The sequence below is a fragment of the Cucurbita pepo genome, chromosome LG04 (assembly GCF_002806865.2).
Source record: "Cucurbita pepo subsp. pepo cultivar mu-cu-16 chromosome LG04, ASM280686v2, whole genome shotgun sequence".
Taxonomy (NCBI): Eukaryota; Viridiplantae; Streptophyta; class Magnoliopsida; order Cucurbitales; family Cucurbitaceae; genus Cucurbita; species Cucurbita pepo.
The window spans coordinates 795,637-814,813 of NC_036641.1; the positions used below are offsets into that span (position 1 = coordinate 795,637).

At 37.3% G+C, this 19,177-nt stretch overlaps 3 protein-coding genes, 1 long non-coding RNA gene and 1 other non-coding gene across 5 annotated transcripts; 1 reads left to right on the forward strand and 4 right to left on the reverse strand.

Annotated features, from left to right (window-relative positions):
* Positions 1-163: 163 nt before the first annotated feature.
* LOC111793748 (putative cyclic nucleotide-gated ion channel 8) lies at positions 164-4,889 on the reverse strand. The gene is made up of 7 exons (XM_023675777.1): positions 4,349-4,889; positions 3,679-4,273; positions 3,256-3,468; positions 2,154-2,458; positions 1,587-1,698; positions 1,021-1,257; positions 164-942 (listed from the first exon to the last, which is right to left on the reverse strand). Exons 1-7 carry the CDS (start codon positions 4,408-4,410, stop codon positions 259-261), a joined length of 2,208 nt encoding a protein of 735 aa, XP_023531545.1. The 5' UTR covers positions 4,411-4,889; the 3' UTR covers positions 164-258.
* A 4,197-nt stretch (positions 4,890-9,086) lies between these two features.
* On the forward strand, positions 9,087-9,191 carry LOC111794168. The gene has a single exon (XR_002815059.1). It is a non-coding gene; the product is annotated as a small nucleolar RNA Z279/snoR105/snoR108 (small nucleolar RNA).
* Positions 9,192-10,311: 1,120 nt separating this feature from the next.
* On the reverse strand, positions 10,312-13,291 carry LOC111794025. Its single transcript, XM_023676130.1, has 5 exons — positions 12,725-13,291; positions 12,367-12,613; positions 11,108-11,206; positions 10,761-10,975; positions 10,312-10,533 (listed from the first exon to the last, which is right to left on the reverse strand). The coding sequence occupies exons 1-5, from the start codon at positions 13,168-13,170 to the stop codon at positions 10,458-10,460; spliced, it is 1,083 nt and encodes a 360-aa protein (XP_023531898.1). The 5' UTR covers positions 13,171-13,291; the 3' UTR covers positions 10,312-10,457.
* A 1,633-nt stretch (positions 13,292-14,924) lies between these two features.
* Positions 14,925-15,648, reverse strand: LOC111793607. The gene is made up of 2 exons (XR_002814954.1): positions 15,582-15,648; positions 14,925-15,274 (listed from the first exon to the last, which is right to left on the reverse strand). It is a non-coding gene; the product is annotated as an uncharacterized LOC111793607 (long non-coding RNA).
* Positions 15,649-16,176: 528 nt separating this feature from the next.
* On the reverse strand, positions 16,177-18,093 carry LOC111793606 (protein transport protein SEC13 homolog B-like). Its single transcript, XM_023675564.1, has 2 exons — positions 17,922-18,093; positions 16,177-17,348 (listed from the first exon to the last, which is right to left on the reverse strand). Exon 2 carries the CDS (start codon positions 17,267-17,269, stop codon positions 16,361-16,363), a length of 909 nt encoding a protein of 302 aa, XP_023531332.1. The 5' UTR covers positions 17,270-17,348; positions 17,922-18,093; the 3' UTR covers positions 16,177-16,360.
* Positions 18,094-19,177: the final 1,084 nt, after the last annotated feature.

Here is a 19,177-nt window from a genome sequence, read left to right on the forward strand (position 1 = left end):
TAGTGATCATTTTATAAAAAGAAACTAAAAAAAATATTGAAAAAAATATGTTATATAGCAATTGGGAAAAACAAATTAAAGAATTAAAGGTCATCATTGTTGTATGGCTCTATATAACCGAGCCACTGTAAATTTGAAAATCTATATATTTCTAATAAAACCATGAAGAACAAAGAGTTTTGATCTCATTGGTTAAAAATTGGGTTCAGATTCTGACAGTGGACAACAATAATTTCTGAAATCTGTTGTTTGTTTACTTTACTCTCCTTTATACACAGAAAAATCAGGCTCTGCAGGCTTCTGCAAGTTAATCAATGTCCTCCCACTCAAATTCCTCATCCGATGCCCTCTAAGCGCATTCGCTGCAAATCTCGACGCCAAAATCGTCGCCCCAAGCCTCGTCGACGCATACGCCGCCGCAGCCGCCGCTGCATCCTCCTCTTCCTCCTCCTTCCGCCGCAGCTCAGCTATCTTCCTCTTCAAATACCGACGCCACGCCGCTTGTATAAAACAAGACGCCCATGTGCGCCACTGCTGCGAGTAGAATCTGAACGTGTGTTGGACTTGCCGACTGTGCAGACGTCGGAACTGACTGGCCACGAACTTGAGCTCTTCCGCCTCCAAGGCGAAGGCTTCAACCTCGGTAAGGGCATGAACAGTGCGAGTGGAGGATGGGAGATTGGCGCCGGACTTGGGGTCCAGAGCCCATGTCAGCAGCTCCTCACCGCAGAAGTCGCCTTCTTTCAAAACGCCACGGTTGAAGAAGCCACTCCGACCGCCGTCGGTGGTGACGCTCTCGAGGCGGCCACGGATTATGAACAGCATTTCGTCGACTGGGTCGCCTTCTCTGACTATGTATGTGTTCTGTGTGTATAGTGTTGGCTTTAGCCTCTCGCATATTGCGTCTAGAAGTCGTTCGTCCATGTTCGCAAACAAAGGGACCTATGTGCAGTGTCCACACACATTCAAATTTTAATGTCTCTTCTCTTCAAACCAAATTTAGAAAGAAGAATTACATACCCTTCTAACCAAATTGAGACAGAGATGGCGTTTAATGTCTCTCCTAAGGTCCTTTGGAAGACTTTGAACCAAGCTCTCTTCATCCACTCCTCTAGTTTCAAGCCATTTGTATTGATCATAGCGCCTAACTTTTTCTCTCAAGTCCGGGGGAAGCAACCGATGGTGCATCCACTGCTCCGAGTCTCGCCTTTTGATGCGCATCTCCTCAAGGCGAACGGTTAGAGATTGAAGGTACGTCTGTTGAAAGACAAAATCAATAACCATTTTGGACATTCTATGTGACTTTGTTTACCTCTAACGGTGAAAATTATAGCTAATTTTGAGCTATACACACTTTTTTTTTTTAAACATCGTGCAAAAATGATATATAATCATCTAGCACACCATTTTACGAAGTATATACATGAAAAGTGTATCTCGTATTTATAATCACAAGAAATCAAACAACATGAAATATTAGAAAAGTACTTATAATCACCCTAAAATACATTTTAGTTCATGATTGAAACCTTGTAAGCAGGGGTTTTGAGCCTGAAAAAGAAAGGTAGGGGATGTAAAAGTCTTACTTGCATGTTTCCAATCAAGAGTGCAAAAAGGATGAGCCCAGAAATTGCAATTAGTATGGAAAAGATAACCTCCCCTGGATAGGTACTGGTGAGCAGTCCCTGGCCAAGCGTACTGTTGAACAGTCAACTATTCAATGGTCAAACACACATGAAACTTTCAACAATTTTAACATAGTTGGGAGATTTTGCATTTTAAGTGCTTAAGGTTTGTATAATTTGAGGATTAAAATGATGAACCTAGATTCCATATGTGAATTTGCTACCATATTTACCGAATCAAAACAAAAATTATGTTACTTAACCAGTTTTAAACCGACGTAATGAAACAAAGTCAGTGATGCACTCTTAATTTTTTCTCCTTGTGCCTACTCCATTCCCCATTATGAGGAATCGGGATCAATGTCGAGAAATCCCTTTCGGGGAATAAGTCATCACCACAGGTAGATTTCTCATTCTTCATTCTTTATTTAATATTATTGTTTTTTATTAAAAACTTAACATAAAATGATTGCATTATGAAAGAAATGAGAAAAAAAAAAAGTGAAGGGAATAAGGAAGAAAGGGGACCTCAAATTTTGCAAGCCCCACCACAAGCAGTAGCAGAACTTGGAGAAGAAAGTCCTGGACTGAACAATGCCAGATGCAATAGCCTGCGTGTAAATGCCATAGTTGAATGGCAAATTATCTCCAATGGCTGTGCATTTCCTTCTGAGAATACCAACACTAATAACTTTCCACTCCTTATACCCAGGCATGTGCTTGTTTCCGCAGTACAGAAAGTTTATGTTGCACTTCCCACTGCTTCTGCACGCTTGTCTCCAACATGCATCGTTCCTCTCCACTGCCAGCAAGTACCAGAACGCTCCCGCTATCTTTAATGTATTCAAAATTCTCAATTAAACCCTCCTTCAAATCTAATATTCTAACTAATTCTCAACTTCTAACGGCTCACTCCAACAAATAATCTTATACGATAGCTTTCAAAAAATGCTATTATAGACCTTTTATAATATTTGTCGTAAGTTAATATCATACTATCGTAGAAATCTGTAATTCCTAACATGATATCAGAGTCATGCCCTTAATTTAGTCATGTCAATAGAATACTTAAATGTAAACCAAAGAAGTTGTGAGTCTCGAAGGTGTAGTCAAAGTGACTAAAGTGTCGAACAAATGATGTATTTTGTTCAAGGACTTCAAAGGAGTCGAGCCTCGATTAAGAGGAGACTGTTTGAGGGCTCCATAGGCCTCAAGGAAAGTTCTACAGTGTACTTTGTTCGAGAGGAGGCTTGTTGATGATTGTAGAATACATTTCCATTGGTATGAGACCGTTTGGGGAAGCTCAAGTAAAACCATGAGAGCTTATTCTCAAAATGGACAATATCATACCATTATAAAGATATGTGATTCCTAACACTAACAACGACCATTATTAAAAATCTAAGACTTTTTGTAACGTTTTTGAATAGCTATACTGGATGCTATGGTAAAATATAAAGGTATAGCTTACGTACATTGCAACGGACACGGAAACATTTAATAGTTAAAATAATGTACTATCTTTAATTTAGAATAGCTAAAACATGTTAATATAGTAATGTTGCTCCTAATAAATTCTATAAAAAGTATTATGAAAAGTATTGAGATTAGAAAGAGAGAGGAGGCTTACATGACTGGCGAGCATGTACAAGAGGAGATAGTAAGCAGCACCAGCCCAGGCGCTTTCAGCAAAAACACCAGCGGTCTTCTTAAGTTCTATGTTCAAAGGTATAAACCTAACAAATCTGGGAATGTACTGAAGAAACACTATGTTTAACAATGCTTGTTTTGTTGCCAACACCTCTGAACCTTTTGACCTGTGAAGAAATCTCCACACCACAACCTGTGATCAACACAAATCAAACGGTTCGAATTTCTAGTATTTTGGTTTGAAGTTTATGCATTGTTCTTGTCTGTTAGATTAGTCAATTGATTCTAAAAAATTATGAAAATCCTTATAATCAACATTATGAAACTAGTTTGGTAAATTAATCTTTATTTTGTTTTTAATGATTATAGTTCTAAGCCAGAACAAAAATTGTGAAACACAAACCTGAGGAAAAGGAAGAACAGCGAGGAAATCGGCAATGAAATAGCGCTGAAGATACCGCTTGGCGATCTCTGCCGGATCGATCACAAGTTCGCCGCGGCCAAACACCCTTGACGATGGCGCAATGTAAGCCGTCCGGAACTGGAACGCCATCCGAATCAAGTAGAACAGGTCGACGGCCGTACGGGCGGTGGTGGTCGTGACGGCAAGCTGAGTGTCCATTCCGAGGCAGTAAGAGGCGTGGTTGAACACAGGGAGGTAGAAGAACAGAGGATCGATGGAGACGGCGAGGATACAGCACAGGACGAATAGCTTGTTCCAGAAGAGAAGTGATTTGTCCTGCGGATCGAAGATTTTCTGCTCTGACACTTTCAGGTCCTCAGGGAAAATGACTTTGGACACGCTAGAGTGGAGCGAGCGGCCTAGGGTTAGAATTCCGTCAGAGCTCATCTGTACTCCCCTACGGAACGATTGCGACGCGTTTCGAGGATTCGATCGGCTAATGAATGGCAGTGGGAGGCTTTCTAGGTTGAATCGGCATTTCTTCATCTTGCTTGATTCAGAGGATGCTGACAAATTTGAATCCAACTCATCCAACCTGCGAGCTCCATGGAATGTTAACTATCTCGAATGGATGAAGAAATTAAGCAGAAATCGAAATTCGACAACATACCTCACGAATTTCTCCTTGTGACCACCTATGTACTGCGACTTGTATCCACCACAATCGAACATTTTGTGGCAATGGAGAACATAGATGCCACAATTCGATCGCGCTTCAAACCTGCGCCGTTTTGTTCTCGAATTAGATCATTCTGGTTTCCAGTTCCTGCAAATCAAAACCTCTGTTTCTAGGAAGCGATTCTCGGTTTCGATTCTGAAGAGATATAACAGAAAACGGTTTGAAATGGTCGCATATGTTTGTGCTTCGCCTTTTTTCTTCTTCCATTGGAGATCCAATTTTCTCGCAGGATTGCGTTTCCATATTTAGGAAATGGAAATTTGTCTGCGTGTTTTCTTCTTCTCGCGAAGTCATCGGATTTTCTTCTCCAGAAGAAGCATGGAGACATTCGTTTGAATCCTGATTGGATTGAAACTGCGATCATCCGCGATTTTCTTTTCTCTGCATCGGTGAGTTTCAGTTTCGGTTTGTTTCTTATTGCTTTTGCGGATTGTTTCCTGATTGGTCTTCTTACTCTCTTTCTTCTTCATCTTCCGAACTGTTCTTCATAGTTTAATTCAATTTAACTAAATATTACGTCCAAAATAAATAAATAAATAAATATTATTAATTAAAACTAAATTCTAATTGATTTGGTTTATTTTAAGTATGAAAATGACATAAAGAACCGGTTCTTAATGAACCAAACCCTAATTCATTCGGTTAGGTCGCTCGTTTATGCTCATGTGAGATTGAGGGGCCTTTTCCTTTCAAAAAATTTGACAAATATCGAAACTACTTGCGGCTTGATTGACATTTTCTACAAGAATTCAAGATTTTTTCGAGACAAAAAAAACTAAAAAGTAAAGAACATTTTGGGACAGGAAGTCGTAAAACCTCATCGAGAGACCCTTTGTCAACACAATAGACTTAAAAGCGTTAGTAGAAACTACCTTTATCGATGCCAATAAGATGCGTTAGAAAAACCCGTCTTTGTCGATGCATTTTGTTGCCATCAATTTTGTGAAACCCGTCTTTGTCGATGCATTTTGTTGCCATCAATTTTGTGCATCGACCGTTCTTTGTGTCTTAATTTTTCTTTTAAAAAAAAATCAATTGTATTATAATCCATTATCATCAAGTCACCAACTTCTTTGACCTTTCGACATTGACAAGACAAGGGACAGGTGGTAGAAGATGACAAGGAGTAGTGTAACGACCCAACTTATCCTGACGGTAGCGGTCAGGGCCGTTACGAAAGATAAAGAGATTTATTTGGGAAAGGATGAAAATCATGCAGAATTTTATTAAAATCATGTGCGGGGTATCCCTTTAAAATAAGGGAAAAAAAAACAATGAAACTACAAAAAAAAAAAAACATAAAAATCCTTGAATCGCCCCGTGACTGACTTTGGCATCCTACTCGTCACCTCTGCTACACATGCTACACATTCGCCTTAAAAATCATTTTAAAAGAAAATCAGGGTGAGTATAAAAATACTCAGTAAGGAACACCGGTCAACATGTGAATCATCATAAGGCGATCAACCAAAACACGCAACAGATGATTATTGCCACCACAACCTCGATCCTTAAAGTCGTTATTCCTAGTTGGGTACCCGAAACACACAGCGTGTAACCATTACCACGAGGACTTCACCTCCTTATTTCCTCCAATTGTCTATCAACGACGGGTTACCCGAAACACACAACGTGTAACCATTACTGAATAGTCTTTTCTAGAATCACCCCAAACGTGACCATTGGTGGCTAGTTACCCGAAACACACAGCGTGTAACTATTACCACTAACCCTTTACTCATCGCTGCCTACAAGCACGTTATGACGGCAGTTGACACCTACACTCGACAATCCGATTACACAACCATTCAATTACACAAACAATCGATTACACAAACAATCCGATTGCCCAACAAATCTGATCGCCCCAACAAATCTGATCGCCCCAACAATCCGATTACACAACCATTCGATTACACAACCAATCGATTACACAAACAATCCGATTGCCCAACAAATCTGATCGCTCCAACAAATCTGATCCTCGCGGCGGCGACGGGGTGCTGGGCGGATGTTTTCTGATCTGGGAAGAGGCGCGGAGTGGTGTGAGAACACTCGGCTGCGAGATTGGACCGTTGGGTGGCAGTGGCTGAGGGAGGAAAAGTGANAAAAAAAAAAAAAAAAAAAAAAAAAAAAAAAAAAAAAAAAAAAAAAAAAAAAAAGGATAAGGAAGGGTGGCCGCTGGCTGGTAGTGAAAAAAAAAGAAAAGAGAAGGAGGAGGTGGCAGCTCGTTAATCGTTTCCCTAGGCTTATTTATTTTATTTTTATTTATCTATTATTATTTTTTTTTTTTTTGTTCATAAGCATGATTTTGTTATTGGGTCATGGGCCCAAAACGTGGGCCTTACAAGTAGTAACTAGAAGACGACAAAGAGTAGTAACCAGGTTAGAATGCCACGTGACTCAAGATTCAGGAGCCCACCGCCTGGTCACTCCTATTGTGAAGTCAAAAAGTTCTAGAAATAGTGTATATGGAATCAACATGAAATTCGATCGTAGCTCAAGTTATCGCGCAAAGAACACAACATAAATTAAAATCAAAGTTCTAGAAATTGTGGAAGGAGATGCGAGGTTGAAAACATGTGAGACGTGTGGACCTAATGCTCACGTGGAATTGCGAGTAGTCGAGAGGAGACAAGGGCTTGTGCATGCGTGTGAGGGCGCGTATTCTACATTGGTTCTATCTTGTTCGACTCTTTTTGACTTGTTCTATCAATAGTGGCTCATATTAACGCTGGAAAATTATTAAATATAGGTATAAATTGGAGGAGTTAGTGATATAATTATCATATTAGGAGGGATTATCATGAGGAAATGAATTAGTGATATAGGTAATAGCAAAACTCCTATTTGTTATTAATGCTAAATATGTCGAGCATTTGATTAGAAGCTTAATTACAATAAATGCATGTGAATAGCACGACTTAAGTTGTAATAGACATTCATGATTAGTAGGTGTCATATGCTGTCTGGATGATAAGAAAGTGTCATGTACGTCGTTTATGTTGAAAAATGATGTGGATAATCGAGAGGTTCTCAACCCAAATGGAAATGTGATACCATAGTCCCAATTTAAAGAAGTATTTTTGAGAGAATACTACCAAAAGGCAGTCTGACTTCGAAGGCAACACGAGTTTACCTATCTGAAAGAGGGTGGACGTTCTATTTAGACTTATGCAAGAGAATTGATGAGGTTAAAACGGTTTGCACCGACACTGGCGGACACAAAATTGAAGATGGCTGAGAGATTCATCCTGGGATTGGATGCAAAAATTCGTCATATACTAGAAGCCATAGACCCTATCATTTATGAGGTCGCCTTAAGAGCAGTTAAGGGCTATGGAGGAACCTAGGTATGAGGAACGTCGAGAGTCAGCTATTACTATCAAACGAAAACAATGGTATAAATAAAAGGATTCAAATCGACTACCACCAACGTGCATACCACGATAGGTGGATAAACATCACCGGGATCAAGAATGGGCCAGAGGAAGAGGAAGACCATAGTGCAACAAATGTGGACACAACATGGGGGTAGGTATATGGTTGGAACTAGATCGTGTTTCTGGTGTGGCCAAGAGGGCCACATTGCTATGAATTGCATAAGGAAACGGAAAACCCAGTTAACCCACCAAGGGCCCAGGTGGAGCTGAAAGACATATGCAGACTCGCTCTTAGACAAGAGTATATGCATCCACCAATAGGGAAGTCGAAAAATCCGACACAGTGGTGACAGGTGGACACTATGCTTTAACTTTATTTGATTCAGGTTCTACGCATTCGTTTATATCTATATCATTTGTTAACCAAACAAAGTTCGAACTATTACCCTTATTGCATGTATTGACTATTAGTACCCTAGCAGAGCCGAGGTAGACTTAATTGATAAGAATAAAGTAAAAGGTGGGCAAGTAACAGTAGCGGGATAGACTTTGGATATAGACCTGATAGTTGTTAGTATGATGGAGTTTGACATAATACTAGAGATGCATTGGTTAGCTGAGAACCACACCAACATAGATTGTTACAAAAAGGGAGGTAGTATTCTCACCGTCGTCCGAATCCAACTTTATATTTAAGGATACATGCACTAGAGTTGTCCCTAAAGTAGTCTCAATAATGAAAGACAAGAAACTAATGTAATGAGGAGATTGGGTCACATTAACCAGTGAAGTAGACACAGAAGGGGAAGAGAAGATCTTGGATACAGTACTAATAGGGAACGAATTTTTGGATATCTTTCCAAACAATTTACTAGGGATAACCCTGAATAGTGGTCATATTGACCCTGAATCATCTCAATTTCGTATTAAACATTAAATCAATGCATTGTTTTGTTCGTATTAAACATTTCCTTGAAGTAATTTTATAACCTAAAATTGACAAAATTATTGCAATTAAACTTGGATGTTAAAACTTCTTTATTGGAGGGGTTTAAGAGAAAGGGTTCATTGGTGTAGAGTCCATTCAAAATTTTGGGTTTTAACGATATCAATATTATTACAAATGTGTGAACATTCTCACCCCAAAGAGGGAGGCCAGGGTTTGGGCGGTATTAAGAATGTGTTGAAAGTTCCCACATCGGAAAAACTACCCATTGGGTGCTGAGAGGTTACTATAAAAAGGCGGAGGCAGGATATTGGAAGCCATGATCCTTCAGGCAGTTAACGGGATATGATGAGTGGTTGGCTATCGCAAATGAATGCGATATGGGTGTCCGCCCCAAAGCCTGGTTACGACAATTGGGCACTCCTAATATTTCCAATCTGATCCCAACTTCGATGCCCTAAAGTATATATTTTTTAATTTTTATTTTCTGTCTTCATTTTTCTGTAAGTATTAAATATATTAATTTTACAGAAACTTTCAAATTTTCGCTTTTAAAATATAATTCCTATTTTATTTTTATATATAAATTTTTTTTGCGACTTTTATATATTTTAAAATTTTAGTTTTTTATTAAGTTAAATAATAGACTTCAATTTGTATTTTTGAAATTTTGGAAATATCAATTATTTTGTATAGCTTGATGCAGAAATCATTAGGGGTTCAAGAAAGTAACTCTAGTAACTGGGTATGAAATCCAATTCATGCCCATTAGTGTACAACATTCATGGAACCTCTGATGTGTTGGTTGTTAAGTTGGGACCGTTGGTTGTTAAGTTGGGAATATGAGTATTCTTAAAGTTCGGAATGAGTATTCCTAACGGTTGGGTTTAGTACTATTTCACCGTTAGAGTATCTAATCTAATAGACAAATTATATATGATCGATAGTGAGTCTTAATACTGAATATGAAGTTCGCTATAAGCAGAAATAGACTTAATAGGTAAAGATCGTTAAGATAAATTGATACTGATAGCAATGCCTAATATAAAGTCATTTGGAATTAGCATCCGAGTTTGTGAATCGAGAGAATAATTAGATGAAGGACCTAATCCAAACTAAGGTTAATTAAAAGCTTAGGAAAGATATGACATGCAACTTGTTAAGTACAGGTTAGATACTTATCGAGTAAATTCATTACTCGTTAAAATTATTTTTCTTTTCAAATAGACAAGATGCAGCGTGATCAAGACGACGGTATGCACAAGCTGGAGACTTCCGACATCCTACCTAGACGGAGTCTGTGAGTCTGTTATGATGTGTGGAATGTGTTTTAGTTTGAAACTAAACTTTCATAGTTGTTTGAGGTTGTAACATACTGAACTTACAATAATATGAAATATTTTCTGTGAAATTAAGATACCCAAAAGTTTCACAACCTCAGGCTTAGAAATGAACGGGTTGATGGGGTTACCTCAATGGGCAGGTGATGATCCAAGGCCTCCGATTCACTCAGTTCTCAGCTCCTCTGGCTCATCAGAGACTATTTGAAGTTTTGCTAATTGACATTGTTAGTCAAAATATGTTTTATTAATCATAAATATAAGAGAGACTAAATAAGTTCTTTCATTGAAGAACAATTATAGAGATTTATGGACATAATATAGTATAAAAGATAGGGGGGGAGTACAGAGAGAATGTACACTTCCTTCTCTTATAACAACCCAACAACACAGCTTAACTGCAGTCTGTTCTCCAAGCTTCTCAAGCGATGCCCCAATAACATACACCTGTAGCAGTAAATTTCATCAACAAGTTAGATCCTCAGACATATAGCTCGTTTCAGGATTCGAAGAACCTAAAACAAGTTTAAATGTCTAATTACGAACTTCTAGTAGCAAATGAGCTTGGAAGTTCTTAATTTAGGCATCAGATCACTCAGGTTTAACTATGGTAAGTAAAGCTTTCCAAGAACTAGAAGGATTATAAACTGAAAGATAATATGAGGCCAACTAACCAAAATAAGAGCTTTGCTAGGTAATCCCGAGAAGTGCCTACAGTATCATAAAACTCATTGCCAGCATTGGCAAGTTTCTCCAAATCCGCCACGCTCGAATCCTCAAAAAAAGTAGAGCTAGCATCATCTTTGAAGAACCTTTGCACTATGTTTCCAACAAGCTCATGGATGATTTCCTCCACCTCCGACGTAGATGGTTTGCTGAGTTCGGTCACCTAATAACAAACGTGGAGGTAAGAATGAGAGCTCCTAGAACGACGAAGTTCAACAGCTTGAGCACCAACCACACGGGCGTAGTTGCAAGTTGGAAAATAAACGCATATTATGGCCATTAAAAGATGAATTACCATATTAGAATCCAAAGATCGCAGATACTCTAATAAATTGTTCCTATTTCCTCTTCCATGTTCCATCTGCATATTTTCTTGCTTTCGAGCATTTAGTTCCTGGCACATTCAGAACAAAATATAAGGGAAACCTCCCAATCTATTCTGAATGAAGTATACTAAAAGGAAAATAAATGAAATTTACTTCATGAAAATAAGCAATTAAACACTAGTTTATTTCACCTTAACGCTTCGAATGAAAATTAAAGAACATGAGCTGATAGCAGGTTACGTCGGGCCACAAAGCTAAAATCTATGCATGTACTACTAAACTTCATAGTCAATCTGATGGTGTTTTCATTTACTAAATTGGAGTCTATACCTATGATGAATCACATCGCCTAACAGAATATATTTTTCACCAAATTTATGACATCAAGCTACAAGCCCAGTAAACAACCAAGATAGAGATGGTGACGATGAACTCTACAAAATACAAGCTAATCACTGAAACTAAACTAAATTATTGAATCTAACTGCAAATGCTCCCATAATGTTGTAAAACTAGGCAAATAGCTGAAAGGGAAGAGAAATATATAATACTTCAATTTCTCATACCCTCAATAATATAACAAATAGGAATATATTAACATGGTAACTCCTTCTGGATGGATGAACTTTATATGAGCTTTCAGCTGGAGTGTTTGGCGAGAGAGGAATCCAAAACAAATCTTCCAAGATAAGGACCTTTTATTTCATAGTTGTTTTTTATTTATTTATTTATTTTTTGACAAGATAGTTATTCTGGTTCTTCACTTGTGTAAATCTTCTCGACTCTTTCATCACTATCGTTATAACTTTCTTTCAAATTGGAGAGGTTTTACGTAATTCTTTGGGTGGGGGCTTTGTCCCTTTTGTAATTTCATACCATCAATGAAATTGTTTCTAATTAAAATAAGATAATATGGTAACTCCTCGTCCAACAAGTATGAATTATGATACAGGCACCAAATAACATAGCTAAGAGCATCAAACTATGAGGAGTTGTATGCTGACTTGGCATCTTAAAATAGTAAAGGAAACCCTTCATTTGTTATTTTTAGAAATAAAATCATGAGACAAATGAAAGGCTCTGCCCCAATTTAGGATAATGAATTTTCTTTAGAGATTAGAAATGATTTTAAAAATTCAGTTCTTCAGGTCATGGGCAGACAATAAAAAAAATAAGTTGTTGTAAATTAGCAAGAGTGAAGATTGTTAACAACCAAGTAAATCCTTACATCCTTGAGATTCGATAATTCCGACTGCAACTGCTGGATATACTTCAACGCCTCGGGGGGTAAATCGGCTAAGAGACGAGGCCTCGTTGTATCCCAATCTTCCATATCGGAATCAATGCCAACCAGTGTCTCCTCATCGTCAGAAACATCCAGTGGTTTCGACCTGTCTAATCCCGTCAATCTATCCGGCGAGATATCGAAATTCCTCATCAAAGACAACCGATACTCCGCGTTCCACAGAGTGTACCTATTCAGAGCAACTCATCTCAATTCCAAAAGCCCCGTTGAGTACAAAACATAAACATCAACAACATCATCAAACTTCTATTAACGGAAAAGAATGAATCTAACTCATTACCCGGTGATAATTGACGAAGAGAGGAGGTTATGGAGAGAGCTTTTGCAAACCCTAACGGTGACAGCGAACTGATCAGACGGAAGCAAACCAAACATTGAAGAGATAGTCTGCTTCATCGAATCCTTCGCAGCATCAGTAACGCCCTTGGAGATATCGGAGGTGTCAAGCGGCTCAATCCGCTTAAGCATATTCGCGATTACGGAAAATCCGCGGTCGAATTTCAACTTCCGCGTCGAAACAAAGTCATCGGAAACTCCGCCACCATCAACACCGGAGATAAGGCAGCTCACAGTGGCGGCAGTAAAACGCCGCCGTTGAACGCCGAGATGTGAATAGGAAAATGAAGGCAAGGGCGGCGGCGGCGGCGGCGGTAGAGGAGAGAGGCGAGGTTTGATAGAAAAATCAGTGACGCGAGATAGGAATACGAATCGAGCAGAGGCCGCCATGGGAAGGAAAGCAAAAAGCTTGGAAGATCCCTTCAATGGTCCTCGCTCGATTTTGTGGACTGGCTGCTCTCGAGAAGCTTCAATCAATCAAACTCTCGTTCTATTCCAACCTCGGGGCGTTGCCTTTTGGAACCTCTTAAATACGTGAATTCAATACGCGGCNAAAAAACGAGGGAAAAAATAAGGGTGGACGGTTGGTGGGAATATTTATTCATGAGCTGTAAAAAAATGGAGAAAATGGGCATGAATTTCTCAAATACATCCATATGGTTGGTTGGTTTGGTTTGATTCGGGTCAGTTTAATTCAATGTAGAGTACATATCAATCAACTTTAGTTCAGTTTGAGTCGGCTTAGAGTACATATAAATTAAATTGAGTTCGGTTCGGGTCGATTTAGAGTACATGTTAATTAACCTGAGTTTGGTTTTGGTTAGGTTGATTTAGAATACATATTGATTTCAGTTTGGGTCAATTTACAAGTGAATTTGATTCGAATCCATTTAGAGTATATGTCAATTATCTATTTACAAAAAATCAAGCCCCTCTTATAAAGATTTTGAGTACAAACTAGTTTGGGTCGATTTCGAGTTGGTCTAAAGAAACTCGACAATCAAGCCCCTCTCATGAAGATTTAAAAAGGCAACTTGTTTGAGCGTCTTTTGAAAGAACCAATCAAGAACACATAATATGGAGATAAAATCATAATACGGAGATAAAATCAAGTCGTAAAAAGATAATATGGTGTAGATAGCAGCAAAAAACGACAAATAATATGGTAAGTTGAATTCGTGGTCACATACGAAGTCTCAAACAAATAATATGGTAAGTTGAATTTTGTAGGTAACAAATAATTTAACTATTTATATCGAATGAATGATAAAACTGATTCATTCAATGAAGCACAAGAAATTGAATTAATTTGTTTCTCCAGGTTATTCTTTCTCTAAAAAAAAAAATTAAGTTTAATATAAATATTTTTCTTATAAAATAAAAAATAAAAATAAAAAGATACAAAGGTCTCTTTTGAAATAATTTCGATAGAAGAGATTCTCATCGTGAATAAACATGAAAATACAAACATGTACAAATTAAAATGGTTCGTTAGGGAGCTCACAAGAAGAGACAACTCGGTAGACAAGAAAAACCGCCTTCCTTTTTATATTCCGTTCAACAACTCTTACACGAAGGCAAAGAGAAGAAAAAATCTTTAAAGAAAAACATTACATGAAAACTCTTAGTCAATAGTAATAGAATTCCAAAACTAGTGGCTTGTTTGAATTATATATATGAATATTTAAATTATTTAATATGAAATATTATTTTATTTCTATTGGGAGGTTTAAGAATTATATTTTTAAATAAGAGTTTTATTTTTTTATTTTTTTGGGTCTTTTTAAATACAATATCCATGACATTTAACTATTTAATTAAAAATTAATGGATATTTTCTAAAAGTTAACCACTTTGAAAGTTTATTGAAAAAATTATTTGATTCAATTGAAATTAAGAAAAGAAAAAAAAAACAACCGAAAGAGGGAATAATTCTAGAAAGTCCAATTCTCACAACTCGACTCTCCACCGTAGTATGATATTGTCCACTTTGAGCATAAGCTCATGTGACTTTGCTTTGAGCTTCCCAAAAGGCCTTGTACCAATGCAGAGAGTATTCCTCGATTATAAACCCTTGATCATTCCCTAAATTAGCAGATATGGGACTTTCATCATTCAACATTCATAACTAAAAAAAAAACATATACTAGGAATGGTCTTATTATAAGGTAGCCACCCTAGGATGGGTAGCGGGCTTAGTGAGAATAAGTTTGTCATGGCAGCCGCCTATAAAGAATTTAATATCTTACAAGTTATCTACCAACTAAAAGTAATAGGGTCGGGTGGTTGCCTCGTGAGAATAGTCAGCTTTTCTCAATACATGCACCAACAGGAGCAATCATGTGATTCAGGATCTTACAAAAGTGAAGCATCAAGCCAATTCAAAATTTTGAAGCATATCCTTCTCTGGTGTGTTAAGAGTATATGAAATTCCAGCCTCTCTGTTCTTCGAAGTATTCTCATTCTAAATTTGAGCCACTTGAAGCCAGAATAGCTGAACATACCACGAGTACATTCCCATCAAATAATCAACCAAACTTCAACACTTCTTACACACACAAACACCAAAAGCACTTGAATATATATTAGCCTCTACAGGTTAGAACTAGAAGATCATATGTTTGGTGTATAAAACTCCTAATATTCAATCCTGGATGGAAAAATGCTGAAGATTTCATTTTCATTGGAACTTTAGAACATGCGGTGCGTTATTATTCACCTAGTTTAGAAGAGGATGTATTTATATCCTCATTGATGTAACAGCTTAAGTCGCTAGGAGATATTGTCATTTTAAAGCTTACCCTCAAGGTTTTTAAAACATTGCTAGGGAGAGGTTTCCACACCTTTATAAAAAATGTTTCGTTCCCCTCTCCAACCGATGTGGGATCTCACAATTCACCCCCCTTCGGTGCCCAGCGATCTCGCTGACACTCGTTCCCCTCTCCAATCGATGTGGGATCTCACAATTGATTTCCCTACGAGAGACCAGATCATGAAGAAGATAATTGTATAATTTGAAATCATAAAATCCCAAAGGCCCTCCTGGAGATAAGAGCAATATTAAGTTTAATGTAGAACTCAAATAGAGTCAGCATGACGCATATGAAAAGCAATAATTCATTATGTCTTGCAAATTTATCTACAAGCTACACATAAATTTAACCTATAAGCTTAAGCTTCTGCTAACTTCCAAGTCTTTGGAGTGCTAAGAATCTACAAAAGATATTACATGAACCTAACCTATCTACTTAAGCTTTGGGACTAGGGGTGATTTAACTTAGGCCACCTTTTCTTAACAGAAGTTTGATTGCTTTTCATTATTCCTTTAAAGGTATAGGTAACAGAATAGAATTCTACCAGTCGATCAATGAAAAGGAAAGCCAGAACCAGAGAATATTTAATAAAATCAGAAAATATTACTCATGCTCAACACCAAAATCTGATTAAGAAGTTATGTAAACACGCAATGATAGTACAAGGACTGTGAACTAAATACAGGAAATTGTTTAACAATATTGAACAACATGCTCCAGACAAGACGAATAACATAATGAAAAGATAGAGACTAACAATGAATAACCTAAGGCTCAACTTTAGTAACTTGCTGCCATTTACCATCGACTGCTTCTTTCCACAATGTAACAGTGTTATTCCCATCAGCAACAGCCAATAAGTCTCCGGTCAATGACCATGAAACCTTCCAGATTGGAGTCTTAAAATCATTCATCACTATGCCTTCCCATTTCCCTCCTTCCTTTGCAACAGACCAAATAATCACTGTCCCATCCTGGGAACCACTTGCTATGGTGGATTTTTGAAGGCCTAGGTTTGGCGACCAAGCCACGTCCCTTACCCAATCAGTGTGCATCTGAAGGGCAGGGGAGGAGTCCCTCCTCCAGCTTCCATCTTTTAGCGTCCACACTTTCACCGTACTATCGAAACCCCCAGAAGCTAGCTTCCAAACAGGGTCCACTGAACTGGATCCAATTAAGGAACCTGGAGCCGTCGTAGGGCCCCATGAAACTGAGGTTACTCCAACAGAGTGGGCTTGTTCAATTTGATTATTGTCCCAGCCACCATCAGATCTAGCAATAAAGACTGATATACTCCCATCAGATGATCCACAGGCCAAGCAGAGGCCAAGTTCATGGGGTGCCCAGGCAATGGAGTTCACCGAAGACTTATGTGCACTGAAAACATGAGCCTGCACCCATTGATTTTGATTTCCTTCCTTCCATATTATCACTTGACCATCGTAAGAGCTGGAAGCTAACAATGAACCAAACTTTGGGTGTGCCCAAGCAACTTGCCAAACTGGGCCTTTATGACCACTCAATGAGGCTAAGAGTTGTGAATCAGAGTTTTTGCTAACACTAATAATTTTAATGGTAAAATCAGAGGAAGCTGTTGCTATGCGTTTTCCATAGTAATCCATTTGTACATCATGAACCATATCTTGGTGGCCAGTTTCAATCTTGTGTGAAGACATTGTACAGGATTTCGTTTCACTCTATAAATTCCTTTTACCCTTCTCCTCCAACCTCTAGAAAGTATCCTTATATATTTATCTATGATAGAAAAAGAATTTATATAAAAAAAACTATGCAAAATCCATTCAACTTCTGGAAATAAATTAGAAGGAAAGTTCCATCAATAAAAAAGAAAAGCCAACATAATCAATAATCACATCCATAGAGTCCGAAACAACCAATTAAGAGGCGCTTCTTTACCCATTCTTCATTTTTAAGTTCGATTGTTAACAGTGGCTATTGCAGATCTAGCGAAAACAACTCAAATGATGAATGATGAATGATGCTTGCAAGCAAATACTAAAGATGAAATGTCCAGCACTTTGTTGCAAAAGCCTCATGCGTTCGTGACATATTTACACACAAACAATAACAAAAGCCTCATGCGCTAGCTCAGAACACAGATTCATTCATAGATCGAACATTGTTGACATGGATAGAGACAGAATCACTCGATTTAAGCTAAAGTGTTAACGAAATGAACAGGCTCAAAGGCTCTACAAGCAGCGGAAATCAAAATAGAAGCAGATCTGGAAATTGGCAACAGATGATAAATCAAACAGCATAGAGCAAAATTCAGCACTAATCGGAAGAACATGGGATTTGAATTACCGTAGAGATAGTCGGATAGTAGAGCTCCGAGAAAACAAATCGCCGGGGCAGAACCAGAGTTCGGCCGCCGATCTGCTTGTTGAGGTCCGCTTCCTCGTGGAGTGTTCTGGTTGCAAGCGGCTGGCCTCGCAATATATCAGATACTGACGCAAACAAGACAACCGGTCAGCAATTGGACGGTTTTTCTTTTCCTTTTTCAACCCTTTTTTTTTTCATTGAATGTGTTAAATTAATAAAAATGTTATTTTTAATAAAAATCCTAAATTTTCAAAAACATTTTTTAAAGAATGTTTAAATTAAAAAATAATAAAAATTATTTTTAAATTTTCTTAAAAGAAAAAAAAAAAAANTTTAAAAAAAAAAAAAAAAAAAAAAAGAGGTTATTAAAAAATGAAAATTTATAAACTTCTAAACGTAAATATTTTTTAATTTTCAAAATAATTTAAGGATAATAAAACTTTTAAAAATTTAAGAACATTTTTAATTTTTTTTTAAAATTAAGTAATATTATTGAAACTTCTAGAAATTCAAGAATTTTTTTAATTTTTTAATTTTTTTTGAAAGTATTATTGAAAATTTTGAAAACTTACGTATACAATTTAGGGATATATATTTTTTTAATTTAGCCTTTTGAGATTGCTCAATTTTATCCCGGTAGATAAACAATTTTTATTTATGGTAATAATTTTTACTATATTTTTAAACTTTTGAAAATTTAAGGTTAATTTTAAAACAATGAAACAGATTTTTGAAACTTTTATAACCCAAGTCGATTAAATTATGAACTTCTACTCCTAAGAAATATCATTTGATTTGCATCGGTGAGAATGACTTTTGTAGTAGATTAAATACATCTACCATTTTAGAGACTCAAGCAAAGAGATCGAAGTGAACTACCTTGCACCTATGGCACCATGTTCAATTTATTTTCGGTATATAAAATGGACTTGATTTCGGACAACAAGCATAGAATACAACTAGAGCAATAATTATGAACATTAGTTCCGTCCCCCAATAAATTGTATGAATAAGTCGAAATCATCTAACACCGTAACACAAATTGACACATCGATACATAATTCTTTGCTCTCTCAAGGGTCTCAAAGGTCTCGCATTAAATCGTTCAAGTTCAAACCTAAAGCGTGGAATCGTAGAAGAAGAACGAATATCGTTTTGACTGGAGAGAGTATAATGGGGCATCTCATCTCTGTTACTCCACATCGTCGAAGCTTCTCGGGTCGATCTTCATTAAAGCT

What these genes read in the sequence shown, in the direction of transcription:
- LOC111793748 (XM_023675777.1), bottom strand. Translation starts at nt 4,410, where the DNA reads ATGTTCGATTGTGGTGGATACAAGTCGCAGTACATAGGTGGTCACAAG. An exon ending in CACAAGGAGAAATTCGTGAG is followed by an intron (nt 4,274 to 4,348) that starts GTATGTTGTCGA and finishes TGGAGCTCGCAG; the next exon opens with GTTGGATGAGTTGGATTCAA. An exon ending in TGTACATGCTCGCCAGTCAT is followed by an intron (nt 2,459 to 3,255) that starts GTAAGCCTCCTC and finishes AATACATTAAAG; the next exon opens with ATAGCGGGAGCGTTCTGGTA.
- LOC111794025 (XM_023676130.1), bottom strand. Translation starts at nt 13,170, where the DNA reads ATGGCGGCCTCTGCTCGATTCGTATTCCTATCTCGCGTCACTGATTTT. An exon ending in AATTATCGAATCTCAAGGAT is followed by an intron (nt 11,207 to 12,366) that starts GTAAGGATTTAC and finishes TGAATGTGCCAG; the next exon opens with GAACTAAATGCTCGAAAGCA. An exon ending in CTAGCAAAGCTCTTATTTTG is followed by an intron (nt 10,534 to 10,760) that starts GTTAGTTGGCCT and finishes TTACTGCTACAG; the next exon opens with GTGTATGTTATTGGGGCATC.
- LOC111793606 (XM_023675564.1), bottom strand. Translation starts at nt 17,269, where the DNA reads ATGTCTTCACACAAGATTGAAACTGGCCACCAAGATATGGTTCATGAT.